This window comes from Hemicordylus capensis, chromosome 1 (assembly GCF_027244095.1).
Source record: "Hemicordylus capensis ecotype Gifberg chromosome 1, rHemCap1.1.pri, whole genome shotgun sequence".
NCBI classification, from domain to species: Eukaryota; Metazoa; Chordata; class Lepidosauria; order Squamata; family Cordylidae; genus Hemicordylus; species Hemicordylus capensis.
In genome coordinates, this window is record NC_069657.1 from 249,951,801 (window position 1) to 249,973,785 (window position 21,985).

Below are 21,985 nucleotides of genomic sequence, written 5' to 3' on the forward strand. Positions count from 1 at the left end.
AGAGGCATTTGGTTTTCAGTTACGTCTAGTACAGTTTTTGTTTCACCTATATTGTGTGTGTTTATTTCATATTTCTCCTCATCGTTTTGCTATTTGATATAGCAGCTTGGAAAACTGGACTTCATCTCAAGCCTAACTAAATGAAGGGGGTGGGCAGTGGGGAAGGAATCTACTCTGAGCATGCACGAGGGGGTCAAAATACTTCACGTCTTCAAAAACCAGTCAGCTGAATCTTGGGTTCAGCCAACATTTCACCTAGTCCCTTTGTCCTATCATTTCTACAATGGAAGCTTAAATTAATGGATCTTTTCTGACATCTTTGGAATCAAGATCTATGCAATATATCATTTACAGTATTTCCCTCTTTTCCTCATATGTCCCTTGGTTACTGTGCTAAAAATGGGGTGATAAATAATCATTCTCCCCCATGGATTTCAATGGGACTTAAAAGTGCTTAACTTTGGCTAGATGGTACCCAAAGATTCTTATCCAAGTGTTCATATTCCACAGACCATTTCAAAAGCCCGCTTCAACTGTAATGCAAAACCATACTTTAGCATTACATGCTGTTTTTAAGTTATGTAGTGGTTAATTGGAAATATGGTGCATGTGGATGGAATGAGCATGATAAAAAGAAGTCACCATCCAGCTCTAGTTCTAGGCAACAAGTAGCAACTGATGGCCGTGGAAGGAGGTGTCTATCTGCGTTTAGACACATCCAGCCAGTCACATGATGCAGATGAGGATTTCACGCAGATATCTCTCTACTTCAGTTGTGTGCATGGAAGATGGCTTTTGCAGGCAGAACTTTCACCAGAGAACAGCTTTAAGGATGGCAATTACGATGTTAACAACATTTTATACAGTGCTTTCTCTAAGTGTTCATAGTACTTCAGACAATTATGATCTCTGTAATCCTGACAACAACTCTTTAAGGTTCTGGCCTTATTATCCAGATGGTGGACTGGGGCCAAGAAACAGCAGCTTGCCTAGGACCATCCAGTGAGTTCATGGCTAGGCTGGAGACTACCAGCTCACAGTCTCTGATCTTAAGCTACTACACAAGATAATCCATAGTTGGTCAATCCAATTCAGAGAAGAATCTTACACCCAGGAATTCCTATTGTATTCAGCCAAGGGCTAGGTCAACTGAAAAGACAAGAACTTCCAAAGTTTATATACATTGCAAAAGAAAGATTGCTTGTGGTAAATATCTACAGTTCTAAATGGGGTTTGTATTAAGGGAGGCCACTTATAACTGTGAGAACTAAAATGTGAAGTGAAACTACAAGTAAAATAAGCAAAAATCATCAGCAGGTGACTAGATTAGGTTGCAGAGAAAGGGGAGAATCTAAAAAACAGCAACTACTACACATGATGCCATAAGAGGAGTAAATGTATATGTCAACTAGGGATGTGCACGAATGGTCTTCGGCACCGGTGGGGGTAGTACTTTAAGGGTGGGGGAGGGTGTACTCACCCATCCACCCCCCGCCACATTTCCCCTGCCGGTGCTCTATAAATTTTAAGCCCCTTGGAGCGTCAGCATTCCTCCCTGCCGCCCCGTTCCCCCCATCAGCCGGAAGTGGCCAGAAGCTGCGTGCGCGCACATGGAAGAAGGACGGATGCGCGCTCACAACTTCCGGCCGACGGGGGGAACGGGGCGGCAGGGAGGAACGCTGCCGCCCCGAGGGGCTTAAAGTTTACAGAGCGCCGGTGGGGGAAATGCGGCGGGTGTGTGTGTGAGTACACCTTCCCCCGCCCTTAAAGTACTACCCCCGCCGTGCCAAAACACCAAATACCGCCCCCGCGCCGAAACATTTCGGAGGCCTTTACAATGGCCTCCGAAACGTTTCAGGCACATGCCTAATGTCAACTAAAAACTCACAGTAGACCAGTGCATTAAAAAATATTAGCACCCCAAGGTTTTTCTCCCTCCCGTATCTTACTAGGAACAATAAATTAAGCTCTAAGCACCAAAAAACAGCCAACAGGAAAGCAGCAATATATTTCAGTTAGCCTTCATCATCAGTGGATTTTTCTTCTGAATCTTCTTCATAGTTTTCATTTTCATAATCAAGAGCATCTTGGTCATCGTGATATGACTGAGCCTCTGCCACCGCGGCCACCACGGCTTCCTTCTCGTCCTCATCCTCATCTTCAGACTGAAGTCCTGACTTCTCCTCTCCCCGAGATTCTCGTGCATCTACTTTATTCTCATCATCACTATAAGAAAGAGAGAGAAGACATGTTCAGCTCCTCTGAAGGATAGTTAGCTCCTTTAAAAAAAAAAAAAAAGACCCAAATTCATTAATCAGATCACAGCCACAAAGAGCTGTTCACAAGCTCAGCAACTGGCATAATGTTGTATCGTTGCACTGGTGACTTAATAATTCATTCAAGAAGATTGCTGCATTGTTTACTAAACTGTAGAGTATTAATTTTTTGGTAGGCAAAGGGAAACAAGTCTTTTTACAGAAAACAGCACTCAATTATAAAAATGGGCATTTTCCCCTAGTTAAAATAATCTTTGATCTCCTGCTATTAAATGCCTCCCAAATCAGCTCACAACAATTAAAATTTAATATAGGATGCTGCTGGCAGTGTCATGCATAAATAAGACAGGCCCTGTTCTGGGGGGTGGGGGCGCAGGAATTACATGGTTTAAGAAATGAGAACTTGGAAAACTCTCAGCAAATCCTTCTGTTTAGTTGGTATGACAGCCGGCAGGAAATAGTTAACTCTTCCAACTCAAAAGGCAGGTCCAACTAAACATGTAGCTCCTTCCAGAGAGGAGTTCCCTCCCAGTTTCTGGAAATAAAAAACTGCCAAGGCAGAACAATATCTGCCAGCTAGCAACAGTCAACTTGGAACAAAGAGTGAGAGACTCTCAGAGGTAGATAGAAATAAGGGACTTCCCCTAGTTCCCCAATCTACTCACTTAATCTAAAAGGGGTGTGTGTGGTATGAATGTGATCTCACCCATTATGGAGCTGGATTCTAGGCAAGGACATTCACACCACTACTCTTCTATGTTTATAATTTCTCCTTTGCAGCTTCTGTTGTAATTTGAAAGTTGTCTTCCTTACAACTATGTGGCTTACTCACTTTCAACATTCAAGGAGTAAGCATGAAAGGGGGACAGAGTCTATGCCTGCATCTGGGATAAGCCTACTTATCCACCCAGCACCTACTCTGGAGAAACTTGGGGAATCGGGGTGGGGGCGGAATCTGGTAACTAGCCTGCATGATTGCTGCTATTTCTGCCTCTTGAGCATTCAGGACACACTGAGGGCCTGGCATTCATACCTTATTATGTTGCTGGCACTACTTTCTTCCAGAGACCACGGCCAACAGGTAAAGGGGGAAAGCCCTTGAGGAATGCACTCTGCTGTAGAGTTGCAGGGGAGGAGCACTCTGTTCCCTGCTAAAGCTGTGGGAGAGTGAGGGCTACCTGCTCATGGCATTAGAAGCTGAGGAAACAGGGAGAGTCACAGGCCCACCCTCTAATGATTGGAGTGGGGCGGGGAGGGGGGGCAAAAAGCCCACCATCTTGTTTTCTGCCCTCTCTTGGCTGGTGAGGATTCTTACCTATAAGGCCCTGGAGTCCAGCAAACCTGCCTTCTAACAGGAGGCAGTCAAAACCTGGGAGGTAACGATCTTTGGAAGGGGATACAAGTTTGGCTGGCCCTGCCTTCTGAACTGGAGGAGGAGAGCCCTTTCCTGCCCTGTGTCCTATCACTAACTTCCTTAACAATTTGTCACAGCTAGACAAGAATCAGACATCCAAAGTGGGGAGAAATTTCAAACACACAGCTCCGTGCACTTGTTTCTTTAAAGTATTCAGAACATAAGGCAATTTTACAGCAGTTCCACCAGTGATTACTTAGTACGCTTATTCTTTATCTAAATGTGCAGCTCCCATGTAACAAGGAAACACGTGTTTACAGTTTGCAGGGCTTAACATTAGCCTGTTAAAATGTGCTTCATGTCAAGAACTTTTACCATCAATTCCCCAATCCACCAATCAGTTGCAGACACAAGGGCTTTAAAATTTCCTGCATTCGTTTCAACAAAGATGTCAACTCTGCCAACATTAAAGTAGAGAAGGCAGCCTACAGAAACAGATGCTCCACAAAGTTTATGCGGGGTTGTGGATCAAGGAATGCCACTGTCAGCCTCCTAGCTTGCCACTCTAGGGTAAAGGCATTGGTGAAGTTTACCTTCCTGTGTCTGCTACTGAATGTTCAGAGCCATCACTGGAACAGTACCGTAAGAGCATTTCTGTAGCAGTTTGCCCTTTCTTTGAAACAAACTCTTCACACAGCCCCAGCTCTCGAAGTGTATCAGAGTAATGCTTCTCTGCAGCTATCCGGGCATTTTTCTATATTAAGGAGGAGAGAAAGAATCATTAAAAAACTGACACAAAAAACCATTATGTTCTCAAGTTTAAAGAACTCATCACATGTATTGATTCTGCATATATGTAGTTGCTTTGTTCCAAAACATAAGCATTCCCTGCGCCATATAAGACATCTCTTGTATCACATGTAAAGGAATATTACTGCACACAGTGGAAACTGCAGCTACGGCAGAATAATTTAGCTAAATGGCTTAGGGGGGCCTCTCTGTCGGAGCACATTATTCTCATTTGAATTGCACTGGCTTCTCATCTGCTGCTCACTAGGTACAGGTCAAGGTGCTGGTTATTATCTTTAATGCCCTATACAGTTTGTGGCACCACTACTTTAACTCTGTACTTCTGCCTCGTGATTCTATCCACGGATTAAGCTCCTCGGGGAGGGTCTGTTACACATGCCTGCCAAACAAGCCTCAGGATGTAGTGGCATTCAGGATAGGGCTTCTCAGGCTGTGGAACTCCTTCCCACAAGAGGTCTGTACTGCTGTGTCCCTCCTGATCTTGAGGCGTGTACTAAAAACACACCTTCAGCCAACCTTTGGGGTATAATGATGCAGGGCTCTCTGTAGTGGAACTGAGGTTGCTGTTCGTTTGAGTTGGTTTTATGCTGCCTCTAGTGTTTTGACTGCTTTGTTTCTATCCTTCATTTACGTATTTTTAATGTATTTTAACAGTACTATTAGCCACCTGGGGTCAGAAAAAGTAGGGATGTGCATGAAGCGTTTCGGGCTTTTTCGCCATTTTTTGAGCCATTTTTGGAAGGGCGGTATAGAAATCAAATAAATAAATAAATGATAAATTTCTGTGCCGACACCACCCACGGGCTGCTGGGAGGAGCCCTGCAGCCGCATGCATGGCATTTAATCCTGACAGCACTGCGCTGGGGCAGCAGAGGGGCCATAGAGGGCAAGTAGGACTTGCCTTCCTCCTTATAAAGCACCCACTCTCTGCCCCGCCCCCCGGATGTTTACGAAACGCTTCATGCTCATCCCTATCAGAAAGCAAAGTGTGGCATATATAGTTCAAATTGAATTATATTAAGTACAGCACAGGGAAATTTATAATTTGATGTCCACAGCTCTGGCAGCAACCATATTATATGCTCAGGTTATGTGTGCACAGAATTCAGGTTGAGTGAAATGGCATCTCCTCTGTTCTTTGCACTGTGACTTGAGGAGTCAGGAATGCAGCATAAAATCAAGCCAGCTTCTTCTGGGCACACCACTGTAAGCAGGGAAGCAGTAACCACTGGTGGTATAGAAAGCATTGATCAATCAAATGAGGCCGGATAGACCCCAAAAGAACCCACCACCGTATAATAGCCTAAAATGTCATGCTCTTAAAGTATGCATGGAACTTGCAAAAATATCAAAGTATAGAATGCCTCCAAACATCCATACTTTTAGAGCATAACCTTTTAGGCTATTATATATGGTGGTGGGTTCTTTGGGGGTCTATTTGCATACTTGGTTGAACCCACCCAGGTCTTCTTCAGCTTTTCAATCAAATGCGGCCTACAAGAATGATGCAATGGGAGACTGATACTTGGGAAAGTTGGGTCACTTGCATCCCCTTAAGAATAATTATTGAACATCAGATGAAAATGGAAGAGGACAGCCCAGTGGAAGGAGATACATTCAGCAAAGAAATGAGAGACAAGTCAATAACCTGCGTTGCTCTTTCCAATAACAGTGGCCTCTTTTCCACCCTTTCTTCCATTTCTTCCAGTTCCTGCAGATATTCTTTCATTCTCTGCTTTTCATGTTTCCTGTTTTTTTAATATACCATGACATGGAAATGGTATAGGATTTAATTGTAAGCTTTTAAAACAAAATAAAAATGGAAGGAGCAGGAGTAATCTATGTTACAAGCTGCAAGTATCTGCTACTGCACTAATGATCTTGCACCTAGAGGGTCAGGATCTGGGAGACACAAAACAGAATACCTGAAGACTTTTAACTTAGACTTATACATCTGAGCCAGGCTTAGATGTGGATCATTTGCCTCAGCTCGAGTGGTTATAAGTCTCTGTAGCTTCCTCACTCTTTCTTTCTGTTTGGTTCTATTTCTATTCTGCTCGTCTTCCAGTTTTCTTTTTTCCTCAGCTGAATCCCTGAATGAGAAAATAAACTAAGCCTAAATACAACTAAAATCTGAAAGGCTTTTGTAAGAAGGATATACCCATACTAATCAAGAAATGATGTCCTTTGATCCATTGTTTGTGTATATATAATAGCAGCTTGTTTAGCCTGTTACAGAACGTAGTCACCCATGCACAGGATACCCAGGATGGGCAACTGCAGCCATCACCACTGCACGAAGACCACTGGGCCCAGAAGACCCTTGGACCTTATGTAGTATCTCACGTGTGGACCTCAACCTGTTATTGAATTAAACCTGTTATGACTGGAAGAATAGTCAGCTCCATCAGTCTTGGTTCAGTGATAGTAGCACCCAAAGGGTCTATGTGTGAACTGTTGCTATGGAGGCATCTCTCACATGGACTCACTTCACCAAATCTGGAGTGGGGTCCCAAGGCCTGTCTCTGCTGCCTGCTCCCATTGGGTACATTCACCCAATGGGGTGAATTCCTTTCCTGTATTGTCATTCTTTCCTGTATTGTCCCTGTGCACATTAGGACTCAGCTGGTAACACAGGAGAGAGGGAAATGGAGGGCAAAGGCATGAAGGAGGCTGCTCCCCCACCCATACCAATTCCCCTTCCACTTATACTCAACAAAGAGCAAGACAAGGGGAGAGGAGGACAATCACCTTTCCTTTGCAAATATTTGCAGCTAGACATGTCTACATATGAATAGTGGCCTTCACTTTGGTGTGCAAACAGCAGAAGTGAGCAGAATGTAAATGTGGTGGTTCCACATTACCTGAAATCTACCTTGAGTTTTCAAGCTCCTTCACTACAAGTATGAGGTCAACAGTAGGCTAACTGGTCCCTACTGGGAGCAATTCATTACATACACAACATCTACCTGAAGTCCTTTGCTTTCAAGGTTGTTTCAAACGTCTTGAATTCAGACTCAACAGGTTAAGAAGAGTTTCACAACATCTCTGGACACTGGTAACAATGTTAACACTTCACTGAAAAAATATAGCAATAACCCAACAAATATTTGTTATCTGACCATACCAAAATGTTTTTGGTCTCTACAAACCATTTGGGATTCACTATGAGGCCTGCACCAGTCCGAGTGAATGAAGAGCTCACCTTAAAGCTTTCAATCGTCGCCTTGTAGATTTAGTGATTTTTGGAAATGTAGACTCTTCACATCCCAAAGGATATGAATTTGTGTTCAAAGACCTCATTTCAGGTTTACATCTTGAAGAGGCATAAGGCCAACGTGTTTCCTTTAACCTTTCTTCATCCATTTGGATGTCCTCAAGAATTCTCTCTTTTTTGGATGGGATAGTTCGTGTATGGAGCTTGAAGGGTTCACAGACTGTGATGTTTTTCACATTCTTCTGTTTCTGAAGCTGCTTCTGGAATTTTTGGTGTAACTTTTCAAAATCTGGGATCTTGAGTTTGGTCCTTGGTTTGTGCTCCAATTCTTCACTCTGTTCTAGGCAATCTTGCTGTCTGTGCTTATCAGCTCCTCTGTTTCCTAATCTGCTGTTGGGAAGAGAGGAATTACGCAGAAGCTCTTCAGATCTTACTCGAATTCTAATTTCTCTATAGAGCTCTTCTTCCTTTAGTTTCTCGTTGACTTCTGAACTGTAAACAAATTTAGGAACTGGCTTTGCTTTGAATACTTTTTTCTTTTCAGGTTCAGAAAGGTCTCTCAGTTGCATTTTCCTCATTTCTTTCTTTTGTGCTTCTCTTTCAATAAATTGAAATGGCTTTTGAGAGGCTAGAAGGATCTCTCTCCTTCTTTCTCTAATTGACTTTCTACGTTCTTCATTTTGCTGCATTATTTCATGATATAGTGGGACAAAGACATAAGCAGGCACTGGATTGGCTCGGAATTTTTTTTGACATTCTGCTTCCTCCTCTAATTGTTTCTTCAGGAAGCTATTTTCCAGTTCAATCAGTGACTTGGACTTGATGTTCTGTTTTTTCTTCTTAGCTTCTCTAATAGTCATCTGGAAAGGCTCAGGGACTGTGACCATTGGGGACCAGTTTTTCTTCTTCCTCTTGCTCTTCTTTAAGCTCTGCAGTTTGGATGCAATACTTTTGGTACGATGGGAATAATTCTCCAGAGAAAGCTCATCCCACACATTATCAATTTGTTCTTTACCAATTAGCGATCCACCTCCTTCACTAACATTTTCTAATTCTAATTCTTGATCAGACACATCAGATGAATTTGAATGGAAAGAATTGTTTAACTCAGGCTCAGAAAATGATTTACGTATATTCTGAGGGTGAAATGAGCTCTTCTCCCATGTAGATCTAAAAAGGCAACAACGGTGTGAAAGTTAATTTTCTAGAAACAGTGAAATATAACCAGATTGAATAAAGATATTATGGAGATTCCTGCCTTGATGTATAAGAGAAATGAGAAGACTCTACAGGGAGGTTCAAGTCTATAGAATATTGCCAATGCAGAGGATATGGGTCTACCTGTCCCAGCTTACCTTCATCATTGAGCACCTGAGGAACAGCTCTCTGCAAAGCAGATAACCTAGACAAACTTTTCAGAACAGAAATAACGGATGTGGGATGTTCTCTTACATTAGTTTACCTCCCTAAATAACTCCTTTGAGTGTGAAATGTATGGAGAATCTTGGATAGAGCATGCTTGTATGGACCCATAGATTTTTGTTGCTGCTGCTGCTGCTATTTTTGTATATCAGGGTGTTGCACCCTTGATGTTAGGTAAAATTCAACATAAGCAATGGAATAAAATGTCCTAATTCAACATCAATTAAAATCAAGTAGTTACATTAGTCCTTTATATTAAAATTCACAGATGTGTAAAACAGGAGCTAAGGTCTTGCTGTCTCGGAGCTCAGCCCAGAGTGTTGCTAAGTAGCTAAACATGCACCGGGGGAGGGTTATTTTTGCTGTTCTCCCCTCTCTCCAAAAGTACTTTTCCACTTCCAGAAATATGTCCCTGAGGGGATCCGCATGTTTCTGCTGTGCAGCATTTTTCCACCCACTAGCCCCATTGCACAAAAACGATGCATAAGGGAATTGATGGAGCTCCTGGGGGCAGTAACACTGCTGCATGTGCAAAGCTGCTATTTACACATACACTTTGGTAGTTAGGTTGCCAGCAACGGGTCATATCAGCACAGCAGAATGTTCATTTTAGAATGTGATCTAGGGAATATCTGCTCAGTGCTCTAAAACCTTTGGCTAAACATTAGGCATAAAGTCTCTTATGTTCGGTCTTTTGCTTTTGGTGCCATTTAAAAATCAATTTCTTAAAGTGGCTTTCAATTTGTACTGAGGGTCCTTTCAGCTCTGCTATATTAACTTGCCTCTGTTTTAGGTTTGCCTTCTAGTCTGCTTTTATTGTTATCTTCTGTATTATAATGATGTCTTGTTTTTAATGAATGTTCTACACTGTCTTGAGCATAGCAAATGTGGGATATAAATGTTTGAAACCAACCAATCAACCATGCATTAGTAGAAGAGCCTTTCCAAAAGATCCCAAGAGGCAACACTAATAGTCCCATTTCAATATTTGTGTCACAAATTTGGATATACATTACAAAAGGGGTTTTGTGTACATGTGTAATAACATTTTCAATCAATTTACAATATATACAGTTTAATTCTAATCAGTAAAGGACTTATTTAGGAATGTGTTTAGCTTGGGGTCAGTGGAGATGCAATGCTGCCAATTGACTGGCCATGGGTGAGAGAGTCAGAAACTGACAACAGAACTCTGTGCTCCCTCCCCATCCCTTTCTGGAGTGTCAGGCTTAACCATGGCTAAGCCAAGCTCCTAACCATTACACCCACTCTGACATTTATTTACAGATTGTATAGTCCACCTTTTGTAGTAAAATAACCTCAGTTTCAAATTGGGGGGTAAGCAGAAAACCTGGCTAGTCCTAACCACAATTAGGCCCAGTTCAGGTGTACAAGTTAACTGGAGTTCAGCATGGCCAAGGTTTCAATTCTTAACTCCAAACTGCTCCAAGCTGATTAAAAAAGCACTCCTGGCCACTACCTCAACCTGAGAAACCAGAGAAAATTTTGGACCCAGGAGAAGCACTCCCAGGCTCCTTGGTCTTTCTCGGGGAGTATAACTCCATCCAGAACAGGCAGATCGAAACCATATCTTGAATCCCGACTCCCCACAATCAGCACCTCCATCTTATCTGGATGCAGCTTTAGTTTGTGATCCTCAACCAGCCAATTACCACCTCCAGGCAGGCGTTTAGGGAAGTTATATCATTTCCTGGCATAACGTATTTTGTTCTCTAAACATTGCGTTTTCTAAACTAAAAGCAGCCAGAGTTGAAAACCAAGTGAAATAATAGCCTATCCCACCCCCCACCACCCAAAAAAGCAAAGCAAAGCAAACGGAGGAGCTCTGAATAAACATAGCTAACTTGTCGTCATCTTGGCTCCTGCCCATAACATCGTATGTTATGCAATTACCTTTCATCTAATATAAAAACCTATTGTAAATCACAAGGGTAGAGCCAGTTATGTTTTTCATTAGATTAAGCTGCTTATTCTACACAAGGACACTTAAAACAAATTAATGCCAAATTTAAAAACCAGATATTTGAACCCATGTTTAGGGGAAATGCTTGACTAACAAGCAGAAGGTTGCCGGTTCGAATCCCCACTGGTACTATATCGGGCAGCAGTGATATAGGAAGATGCTAAAAGGCATCATCCCATACTGCACAGGAGGAGGCAATGGTAAACCCCTCCTGTATTCTACCAAAGAAAACCACAGGACTCTGTGGGCACCAGGAGTCAAAATCGACTTGACGGCACACTTTACTTAGAAACAGTAGTGACTGAAGTGAAAAATCTCAAAGGAATAATACATTCAAGTTATTTCAGTTCTGCTGTTCTGTCCAAGCTACCTATGGGCGCTAAAAGAATCCAAGCTCTCAAAGAATTCAAGATTCTTTTCCCATTTTGAAAAATCAAGCCCTGATTTACTCTGTCTTGATATCCAGGTATGACAAATGGGAACAACGTTTTGGTGTGATCATCAGTGTCCCAATTCACCAGCAACATATCTGCAATATTAACATCTTCATGGACAAATGACATCACAAAAATAAAGATTATTATAAACCATACCTATAACTCATGCTACAGTTATCCACATTGGTTATGGGTTGCACATCTTTTAGATACAATTTATTCCGATACATGTTTTCCAATTTTGCCATTGTTTCCAGATGTGCATTCTTCAGCTCTTCCAGCTTCAGATAATATTCTTGATTTGAAAGGTACATTTTGGAGAGGTCTATCCAGTCTTCGCAATCATCACGCACAGCAGAATTCTCCTCTCTCTCAGAGTTCAAGCTATCCTAAAAGATAAGTGTTTGTTTTAGTATCTCTATGATACATTATTTTTATTAGAATACTAGAAATTTGTTCAGACAGCAAGTGCCACAAGGACAAGTCTTAACTCAGTGTGTCCTTGAGTCTGCTTAGACTAAGGGAAGGTCCAACTTGCATGCCATTATACTATAGTCAACGCTCCTCAATTGTAATAATGATCTATATTGCAAGATTGTTCGGAACCTAAAACAATTTATTTTGGTGAAGCAGATTGTACAAGTGTCTGCAGGTCTGCACAGTTATTCATTTCCTACAGCACATATGCATGACATCAAAAACCTAAGCACTTACTCCTTGATAAGTAAAGGCACCTGTTGTAGGATTGTTTCTTTTATTATTAATTATTATTATTATTATTATTATTAACATTTCTATCCCATTCCAAGGATCCCTGAGTGCTGTACGTGTTTATGTTTATCCTCACTAAAACCTTGTGAGGTAGGTTAGGCTGAAAGATATGTGACTGGCCCATAGTCACCCAATGAATTCCATGGCTGAATAGGGATTTGAACTCAGGTCTCCCCGGTCCTAGTCCAAAACTCTAACCACTACATCACACTGGCTCCCAATACCACACGAGGATCCTTCCAGTGACGCACGAAAGACTTGTGTACTAGGAGTACAGATTATTTCTAAATTGGGTGTCGGTGGCAGCACCTACCATCAACCATGGAATAGGAGATCTTTTGTGCCAAGGCACTCTAGGAACAGAGCACTGACATAGAGAATTGGATTGTAACACAGACTGGGTAACATCCATCTACATTAGTCATGACTAAGTCTTTATTTGAAATTAATGGGACTTAAAATTAGTCATGACTAACTTGTCTCATGGACTCCAGTGGTGTTTAATCATGACTAACTGGTCTGGATATTGCCCACTGTATATAAAATAGCATGTGTAGTAAGTCCATGAAAGAGCTTAGCACTGCTATGCAAAATCTCTCTCTTCCCGCCCCCCTAATCTTTGGCAAAGAATTGCATTTCAAGAAAGGCTATAACTGAAACATTGTGCACTTTTCTGTTTAGCTGTACATCGGCTCAGACATTTCAGCTTCTTTGGTATAAAGCTCATTAAGAGATTTGTCCAGGTTTGATACAGGAATACCATCTGGCATATGCTTTTCTAAATAAGCTGATACCACCCTCTCTACAATTATACTACCTACCAGGGGCGTAACTATAATCGGGCAAGGGGAGACAGTTGTCTGGGGGCCAACTGCCTTGGGGAGCCCCCAGAGGCAAGTCACATGACCGATTCCCCAGCCGCACATCTGCCCGGGCTTCCTTCAGTTGTATTCATCCTCCGAAATTGATGTGAGTGTTAAGACCTGGAGCTACCAGAACAGCATGTCTTTCTCTAGTACCATTAAATGACTTGCATCGTCCACAATTTACAAAACCTTTTAAAAAATAATTTGGGATGATGTTCTATTGTGGCACATAGGATGTGTGTGTGTGTGTGTGTGTGTGTGTGTGTGTGTGTAAATATAAATCTACTAGTATTTTTAAGCCCGTTATAACAACGGGCGCTAGCCTTTTTACCCCCCTTTATGTGTTCTTCATCTTTTTTTTCTTTGTGTGTGTGTGTGTGTTTGTTTGTCTCTCCTGTCCCACCCTCCCTCCTGCCCCACACTCTGGCCTCTCTTCCTCCCCCTCCCACCCCGCTCACACCCTCCCCTTCCTGTCAGCCTCCTGCCCCAGTCCCTCCTGCCACCCTACTCCCTCTTGCCCTTCCCTTCCCCCTCCCCCTGCCTAACTCCCTCTTGCCCTTTCTCCTCGTCCTGCCCCACTCCCTCTTGCCCTCCCCCCTCCCCCCTGACCCACTCCCTCTTGCCCCACTCCCTCTTGCCCTTCCTCTTCCCCCCTGCCCCACTCCCTCTTGCCCTCTCCCCTCCCCATGCCCCACTCCCTCTTGCCCCTCTACCCTGACCCACTCCCTCTTGGCCCTCCCTCTTTCCCCCTGCCCCACTCGTTCTTGCCCTCCTCCCTGCCCCATTCCCTCTTGCCCTCCCCCCTCCAACCCTCCCTCTTGCCCTCCCCCCTCCCCCACTTGCCCTCCCCCTGCCCAGAAGAGTCTTGCGCTCCCCCCCCCAACCTGGCAACTTTACTCACTGTTTTGAACGCGACGGAGAAAGGAGCTTGCAAGCAGAGCTCATTTCTCGGGCAAGCCTCTTCCCGGACTGTTGCATTGGGCGTAAAGGACGCCCAGCGGCAGTCTGGGCAGTGTCTTTGCCGAGAGAGGAGCTCTTTTTGTGAGCTCCTTTTTCCTCGGTCGTCGGGGTTGGTTCTTCTTTGGGTAAGGAGGTCTCGGGCAGCTGGGTGGGCGGTTGGCGGCGGCGGCCGCAGAGGCATTTTCCTGGGCCATGTTGGCCCTTGTTCATGTGTGGGGGAGCGGGGAAGGCGGGATCGGGCTACTGGGAGGGCGGTTGGCGGCGGCCGCCGCGGTGGCATTTTCCTGGGCCATGTTGGCCCTTGTTCATGGGGGGGGGTGCGGGGATGTCGGGCTCTAGTGTGGGGAAGTCGGGCCCCAAAGTTTTCCCCCTGGCCGGCTTTAGCGGCGACGCCAGGCCTCGGCGGCGGCTCCACCACCACCTCGGCCGGCTTCCCCCGCCGCCTCTTTCCCCTCCGCCTCTTTCCTATCTTCGCGGCGGCCGCTTCTGGCCCCGCCGTTTCCCTCGCCGCCTCTTCCCGGCTTCTTCTGAGCAGCCGCTTCTGGCCGCCCAAGATGTCCGCCGGGTACCAGCGAGCGTGTCTCCCTTGCCCTGTTCTGCGCCTGCGCTTCGCGCAGGCGCAGAACAGGGCAGGGAGGCACGAACACACGCTTGGTGCCCGTCCACGGATGGACACCAAGCGTTTTATTAGAGAGGATGCTTTTTGTTACCACTATTCAGCTTCATTTAAGATTTCTTTACTTCATGAGCTGAGCTTCAGTGGGGGGGGCGCATTTTAAAATCTTGTCTCTGAGCCACTCCAACCTTGCTACGCCCCTGCTACCTACGCTTTACACATGTTCACAAATACATATACATCTGCATATAAATGCAGGGGGGGGAGAGGACACAGTAGCCATAAATAACCCATTTCTCAAATTTTTCCTTAAGCTAAATAATTTTGAATGTTCCCTAACTTGTAAGATATGTGCTTTCGCTGATGGTACATGTTTACATACAAGTGTCTATTTATGTCTTATTGTTTAAAACCCATCCTTGTTCTTAAATAAGGCAGCTTATTCTTAAAATGCAAGAATATAACTCAATGAATGAAAGATTTCCTTCCCCTTCCCATTATACTTCATGCTCAAAGTGAGGGTAAGTTGATGTCACAATAATGAACTCATTTCTGTTCTCAGCCAGCATGAGGAAGAGGTGAGGGACCTTACACCATTCACACTTTGGAAGATTTATCCCAGGGATTCTCAACATTGGGTCCCCAGATGTTATTGGACTTCAACTCCCATAATCCCCAGACCCAGTGGCCTTTGGTAGGGGATTGTGGGAGTTGAAGTCCAATAACATCTGAGGACCCAACGTTGTCCTCCTCCATTCACTCTCAGTCAAGCACAGGGGAGAGACAGAAAGAGAGGGGAAGGCCTGACCAGGATTTACAAGGCCTGTCATGGCATGCAGCCTCCTCACACTTAACAGAAGTGGACCAAGCTCAGCGTGTGGGGAAGGTGTCACTAGTTTCTACTATATCATCCCAACACCAGGAAGAGTTACCACTTTGGCTGCAAACCAAGGGATGTAATGGCCACAAATCCAGCAGGTGAAGGTTTCATCATGGGAGCAGGGCAGGGGGGAAGCATCACCAATTAAATGATTAGCAGTCACACAGCCATTCAAGCTTGGCACAAGGAGGGAAAAGGGAGAGGGGCAAGCCTAAACTATTTGGTAGGAATCTTCCATCTTCTGGTGGAAGAGTGGTAGGTAAGATTTTCTTAGGCAAAAATGGCTTAACCGTTGAATGAAAGAAACGTTCAGGTGGAGTTTTTCTCAGCTTGTAAATGCAGTGACTGGATCAGGCTTCAGAGCCTGATCATAATTCTTGTCTCATGAAGCTGATAAGAACCCAAGAGCCCAACAAGGGGAAGTGGGGGTGGGGATTAGCTTTACTACTTGAGAGTTGTAATCTACTTGGATGGCGTCCTACTACGTTCTCTGGATAGTTTGTTACAGAGGCATTTGGAAAAGCTGCTCACACAAATAATCCCTCCACTGCAAACAACCCAACCACCCCAAACACCATCTGAAGCAGCAGCAAAGAGAGGAGAGGAGATCTGATCTTGCAGTAGCAAGCATGACTTGTCCCCTTAGCTAAGCAGGGTCAGCCCTGATTGCATATGAACAGGAGGCTACATGTGTGAGCACTGCAAGATATTCCCCTCAGGGGATGAAGCCACTCTGGGAAGAGCATCTAGGTTCCAAGTTCCCTCCCTGGCATCTCCAAGACAGGGCTGAGAGGGATTCCTGCCTGTAACCTTGGAGAAGCCGCTGCCAGTCTGTGTAGACAATACTGAACTAGATGGACCCATGGTCTGACTCAGTATGTGGCAGTTTCCTATGTGCCTAAATCCGTTGCTTGGGAAAGCTCCTGCCCAAATAGTCTAGGCTTCTCATTTTCTCCCATGTTCTTTTCCCTTTGCTTTTAACAATCGAGTCAAGGGTACGCATTCCACACGTGAGGCTTTTTTCCAGCGTGAGAAAACAGCGCCAGCATAACACACTGTCAATGGCGCAAGAGACTTTTCTCTGTTCCTAGCAGAGGCAAATTCGTCCCAAGTGCTGCTCAGCCGGAGCCTCTGCGTATTACCCCCTCTTACCACTAGGTGGCAGCAAGCAATCACTGTCCCAGGGAGCAGCAGCCAAGGATTCAGAGAAAGAGAGGCGCTTCGGCCTGGCCGCGGCGGCAGCCGCTCCTGACCTACCTGTCGCTCGCCGCCGCCTCCCCTGGCCATGAGCCTGCCTGGTTCCCGTTCGTACAGCGCGACCGGTGCTCTGGTGCGCGGGTTGACCGGCGTATGGAGACAGGAGGCCGTGAGCAAAGCAGCTCTATGCGCCGCGTCCATGGCCCTCCTCCTCCAAGGATGGGAACTAGGCGCCGACCCTGCTTAGCTGTCAAGGCCCCTGTCGGTTACTGGGGACGCTACGGCATCTCCAACAGGACAGTATACCTTCGCTGCAGAGCGAAGCTGCACTTAGAGTCTATACACAGCGTCTTAAACTGACCACTCACCGCCTGGAGGTGGGGCTTCTAGGTTACTTTGGACGCCATGTTTTCTTTCATTTCTATCCCCCAGGGCAGAAGACGTGAGTTATCTATCCCGCGCTGAGCAGGCAATGCAGAAACCCAGCGTTCTATTCCAATTGTGACTTAATAAGAGCCTGTAGTCGTCACCACCCCGGCCCCCCAAAAGTAGAAGAAAACTAGCTGGTCAGGTTCTTTCGAGTCTTGTTGCTTTGGGGTTTTTGTGGGTTTTTTAAAAGTTTGTTCTAGAAACCGCTTTTTCGGCACGAGGGGGGAAAACCTGCAATATTATTTCCTGAGACATCCCCATATTGCAGGCTAGGCAAAGGCTTGAGCTGCTCTGCCTGTGTTACTGAGGCAAGGAGATCAGTCTTAAAACCAGTATTAATTATTATTATTATTATTATTAATATATTTATATCCCGCTCTTCCTCCAAGGAGCCCAGAGCGGTGTACTACATACTTGAGTTTCTCTTTCACAACAACCTGTGAAGTAGGTTAGGCTGAGAGAGAAGTGACTGGCCCAGAATTACCCAGCTAGTTTCATGGCTGAATGGGGATTTGAACTCTGGTCTCCCGGTCCTAGTCCAGCACTCTAACCACTATACCACTCTGGCTCTCAGTACTGAGAAACTATGAAACTTTCATAATTACAAACCAATTATAGGTACAAACACATTTGTTGCATTCTCAGGAGCAAATCACAACAATGCATCATTATTTTTTTAAGCCTCAGGAGGCTGTGGTTTTGAATGCTGGTGAGACTGCTTAACCTCTCCCCTCTAATGAATGTTTTTCTCAATTGCTTGTGTCTCTGTAGAATTCCCCATGTGCACTTACATAGGTACGCATTCACCTAGGCCCCGGGGGGGAGGGGTACACTTTTGAGTGGAAAAAGCACCCACTGCTCTTCAAGACTGCTTTTCTCTTTTATTATAATACAGAAGGCTTCATTACACACATTTGCAAATGACTAATTATTTGCCCCCACTTTACTTTCTAGGTATACATTTAAAAGTAGTGCATGTTATTCCAGCTGTTCAGGATCAAATTCTTCAGATCTTATAAAGATACTGTCCTCATTCACCAGTCGTGTTGTTACCTATGAATCTAAGCATTTCATATTGATAGATATGTATTGATCCTAGGGTATAGTTAATGGAGAACTGAGCTCTTGCTACACCATTTTGATGGTAGCTGAAGAGAGCAAGAGTCCCCTCCATCTTGTATTCCTGAATGTATGTCAGTGGGAAAGAATCTGCTTAGTATGCTTTGGTTCTCATACTCTGTGCCTTGCAGACCTTGTAACTTGCAACATAGTATGTATACTCTATGCCTTGCTTTGTTCTGGCCTACTGGTCAGGAGAGGTGATGATGCTGGTATCTGAACTGCCTCCTCAAAAGCTGCATAAGCACTCCTTTAACAATGGTAGTACTGTAAGCCTGTTGGCCTAATATGGAGTTGTACTGCCGGACTACCTGGCTGGCTTGTTGTGAATGATGATGTATTCAGATGTATCAATTGTTGTATAAAAGCTTTGGACGGACACCATCTTGGGTCCGTCTTGTCTTTGGGAACTATCCCCTAGACGGTCACTTTGTTAACTCTGCAGAATTCAATAAAGCTTCTTGTAACTATAAAGTTTTCTCCTCCTTGGTATGTACAAAATTGGCTATTGTCTACCAAGTAGATAGTAACCCGTTGGTTAACAAGGTTGAGACACTATGTTGGCTGGCTCCATTGTTGCTGTGTGACCCAGAAACAAACTTGAACTGCATCATCACCACATGAAAAAAAAGCAGCATTTCCACCTAATAAAACATGCACTTAAGTGTGGGAAGAATATGCTTAAGCAATTTAAAGTTAAGGAACATAGCAGGTGAAGAACTGTATATATAAATTTCAACCACAGCAACAGGAACAATCCAACAGCTACTTTAGATCATCACAGAATGAATTTGCATAGAAGTGGATTCAGTTATATCCTCTCATTTAGGTTAGAGTGAGCTGAGTTTAGCCTCATACTGCAACAGTGAATATTCATATCCTTCCATTTGAATGCAGCTGCAAACACTCTGAAATTTCTAGTTCCAAATTTGAAATTCAAGAAGTGCTGAACAAATGATTCTCTGCCTAGCTTACTTGTGTAAACCATTTCCTCATCCTTTATCAAGCTTTCACAATCCTATACCGACAGAAATTAGCACGCGCTGAGTGGCATCACCTATAACTTATCAGTCATACTTCAATTTCAATAATTTTTGCTTTGTGTGCAAACTTTAAAAGTCAAATTTGGTTATTAGTGATTATTTTAAGTTGCTTTTCTTATTCAAAGGGACCAATTGTTATTTTTAAGAAGGTTCTGTCATCCTAATTTTGAAAGTGATCTCAGTAACTTTATCAGTTGAGAAGCACGCCAAACCTTGTTTGCTTATTACCAATTCTTATGCTATTTCAATGTTAGTGATTTTAACAGATCACTTTAGTCATACACACACCCTTTGGTTAGTCAAAGTAAATATCCATAATTTCTGAAGAACCACTTGCCATGTAGGGTTTTCTTTGCTATTTTATAAAATAGGTCATATTATACTCTTAAAGATAAACTTATGAGGAAAAATGATCTTGAAGTGGATCCCCCCTCCCCCTTACTTGAGGCAAGTTTAAGAACATAAGAACAGTCTGGCTGGGTCAGGCCTAAGGCCCATCTAGCCCAGCATCCTGTTTCACTCAGTGGCCCACCAGATGCCTTCGGGAAGCCCAAAGGCAAAACATAATGACGTACTCTCCTGTTGTTGCTGCCCCTGCAACTGTGAGATAGATTAGCTAGACTAGATAAATAGACTGGAGGGGGGGGGTGACCAGAAACAGTTGTTTTTCAACATCAGAGTGTAACTAATTTTTGAACCCATATTGGCTTTGGTGTGTTCCTGTAGACTTAGTCTGGGCAGAACAATGGTTTTTGAAACTTTCTACTCTCTGGCAACCTGAGGAATCCCTGCACACCATCTATGGAATCTTTGTATACTGATTCTCGTACAATTCTGAGGTGTGTCCTAGGATATTTGTAGTTCGTGCAGGATGCCAGCCTGACCCGACTGGCCTAAATCTTTCTCCAAAGCAAGCAAGTTGGAACATGCCCAAGACTCCCTTGCATCTGCATGTTGCAGGGAAAGGGCCATAGTGGTGGACAAGCTGCCTTTTGAGCAATCCCTTATAAGCTTGAGGAGCTTAACATTCCTAGAACATTTTGAAAACTAGTGGCGTAGCAAGTATTTTTCATATTCAAAAGTAATGAAGAAAATATTACTCAGAGTGATATGCTTATTTAAGAGTGCCCCCTTTTTCAGGATCCTTAAAAAGGCTCTCACTGAGATTTGCAGTAAGTCAAAATTAGTTTACTAGTCGGTTAAAAGCCAGACAACGAGGAAGTGCCGGATGTGTTCACAGAAGTAGTTTCAGAATGTTCTGCTTAGCTTTATGCATCAGAACATATATTTGTCAAGAGAAAGAGAGACGCAGCTACAAAAGGCACTAAAGATCCTCACAGTACTGACACTGTTCCACAACCTGATCTCTTTGAAAGTAAGGTTAAGCTTTTAATTTAGTATAAATCGCAGGTTGGTTAGTTTAATTATGTTTGTAAGGGCTTGAACTTATGTTTTGAATTATTATTATAGCAAGGGTAAATTTTATAGTTGATGATTCACGAAGAAATGTGAGCGGGAAGTCCATCTTTTATGTGTGTATTTGTAATGAATGACAATATTGCTATTGTTAAAATTAATTAAAAAATGAACTTGCAAAAAAAAAAAAAGGAAAGTAAGGTTAAGCTTTTCAAGTCTTCTGAAATTAGTCTGACAATATTCATCCCTGTTCCCTATCTAGGGGACTACTAAAATCAATTTAGAAAGGAGAGGCAAGTAAAGCCATGTGGCCCATTCGAAACTTTCAGATGCTACAAGAAGTGACTGTACTGAACTCTTGTTTCACACACACTATGGGCTACCTAGCCCCATCCCTCAGTGATCAAACACAAGTCACAGGGCATACAACCTCCTGGATGCAGTGTTAAAGAAAAGACAGTCTGGATGTCAGTCTAATGCTGCATTGACACTACAGGGCAGGGCAAATTTAGCCAGTCTCTCCTTCCCTCTGAAGACTATTCACATGACCCTCGGGGACATGTTTTGGGCTTGAGAGGGAAGAGGATCAGCAAAAACCACTCCTTACACATAACACCAGCACAGCATTAACTTGGTTGTCAACCAGAGAATTAGGATGGAATAGTCTCCTCATCCTACAGTGAAATAGGTCAAAAGGGAATCCATGCCTCCCATCACAACAGACATCTCATGGAGAGATTTACCAGCACATTGAGAAATGTTCCACTAGTAGTTGTATTATCACTTAATGCAAGACAGCAAGATTATAAGACTGTCTAAGATTCATCATTATATCTTCAAGCAGTATTTAATGGATACTGCTGTACAGATGTAGCATCTTCCTCAAGGTGTTACTCTCATACATTACTATGTCACTTAGAAACAAATGTCAGACTTAAAATTATGCAAAATTAGTCACATTCACTTACAATATGGTACGTTTAACAGTTCCAGATGCTGATGGTAACTGTATGAGACAAGACAGACCCAATTATGTCAAAGGGCATAATATGGTTAAGCACTCTTAAGCCTGACTGTAATATGGTTAAGCACTCTTAAGCCTGACTTGCAATGGAAGAGTAAAGTGTGTGCTCAAGTCTCTTTCAATGAAATCAATGGGATTTAGAAGTGCTTAACTTCTGCTGAATT

At 43.7% G+C, this 21,985-nt stretch overlaps 1 protein-coding gene across 4 annotated transcripts; it reads right to left on the bottom strand.

The window, feature by feature from the left end:
* Window positions 1-1,981: 1,981 nt before the first annotated feature.
* On the bottom strand, window positions 1,982-17,278 carry FAM161A (FAM161 centrosomal protein A). 4 transcript variants are annotated; one of them, XM_053284267.1, is made up of 7 exons: window positions 16,851-17,260; window positions 11,657-11,889; window positions 7,646-8,827; window positions 6,366-6,533; window positions 6,089-6,188; window positions 4,272-4,384; window positions 1,982-2,226 (listed from the first exon to the last, which is right to left on the bottom strand). In XM_053284267.1, exons 1-7 carry the CDS (start codon window positions 16,989-16,991, stop codon window positions 2,016-2,018), a joined length of 2,148 nt encoding a protein of 715 aa, XP_053140242.1. In that variant the 5' UTR covers window positions 16,992-17,260; the 3' UTR covers window positions 1,982-2,015. The 4 variants fall into 4 exon arrangements, with proteins under 4 accessions (XP_053140242.1, XP_053140241.1, XP_053140244.1 ...); XM_053284266.1 differs by having other exon boundaries at window positions 4,224-4,384; window positions 16,851-17,259; XM_053284269.1 differs by lacking the exon at window positions 6,366-6,533 and having other exon boundaries at window positions 4,224-4,384; window positions 17,159-17,278.
* Between the last annotated feature and the right edge of the window lie 4,707 nt (window positions 17,279-21,985).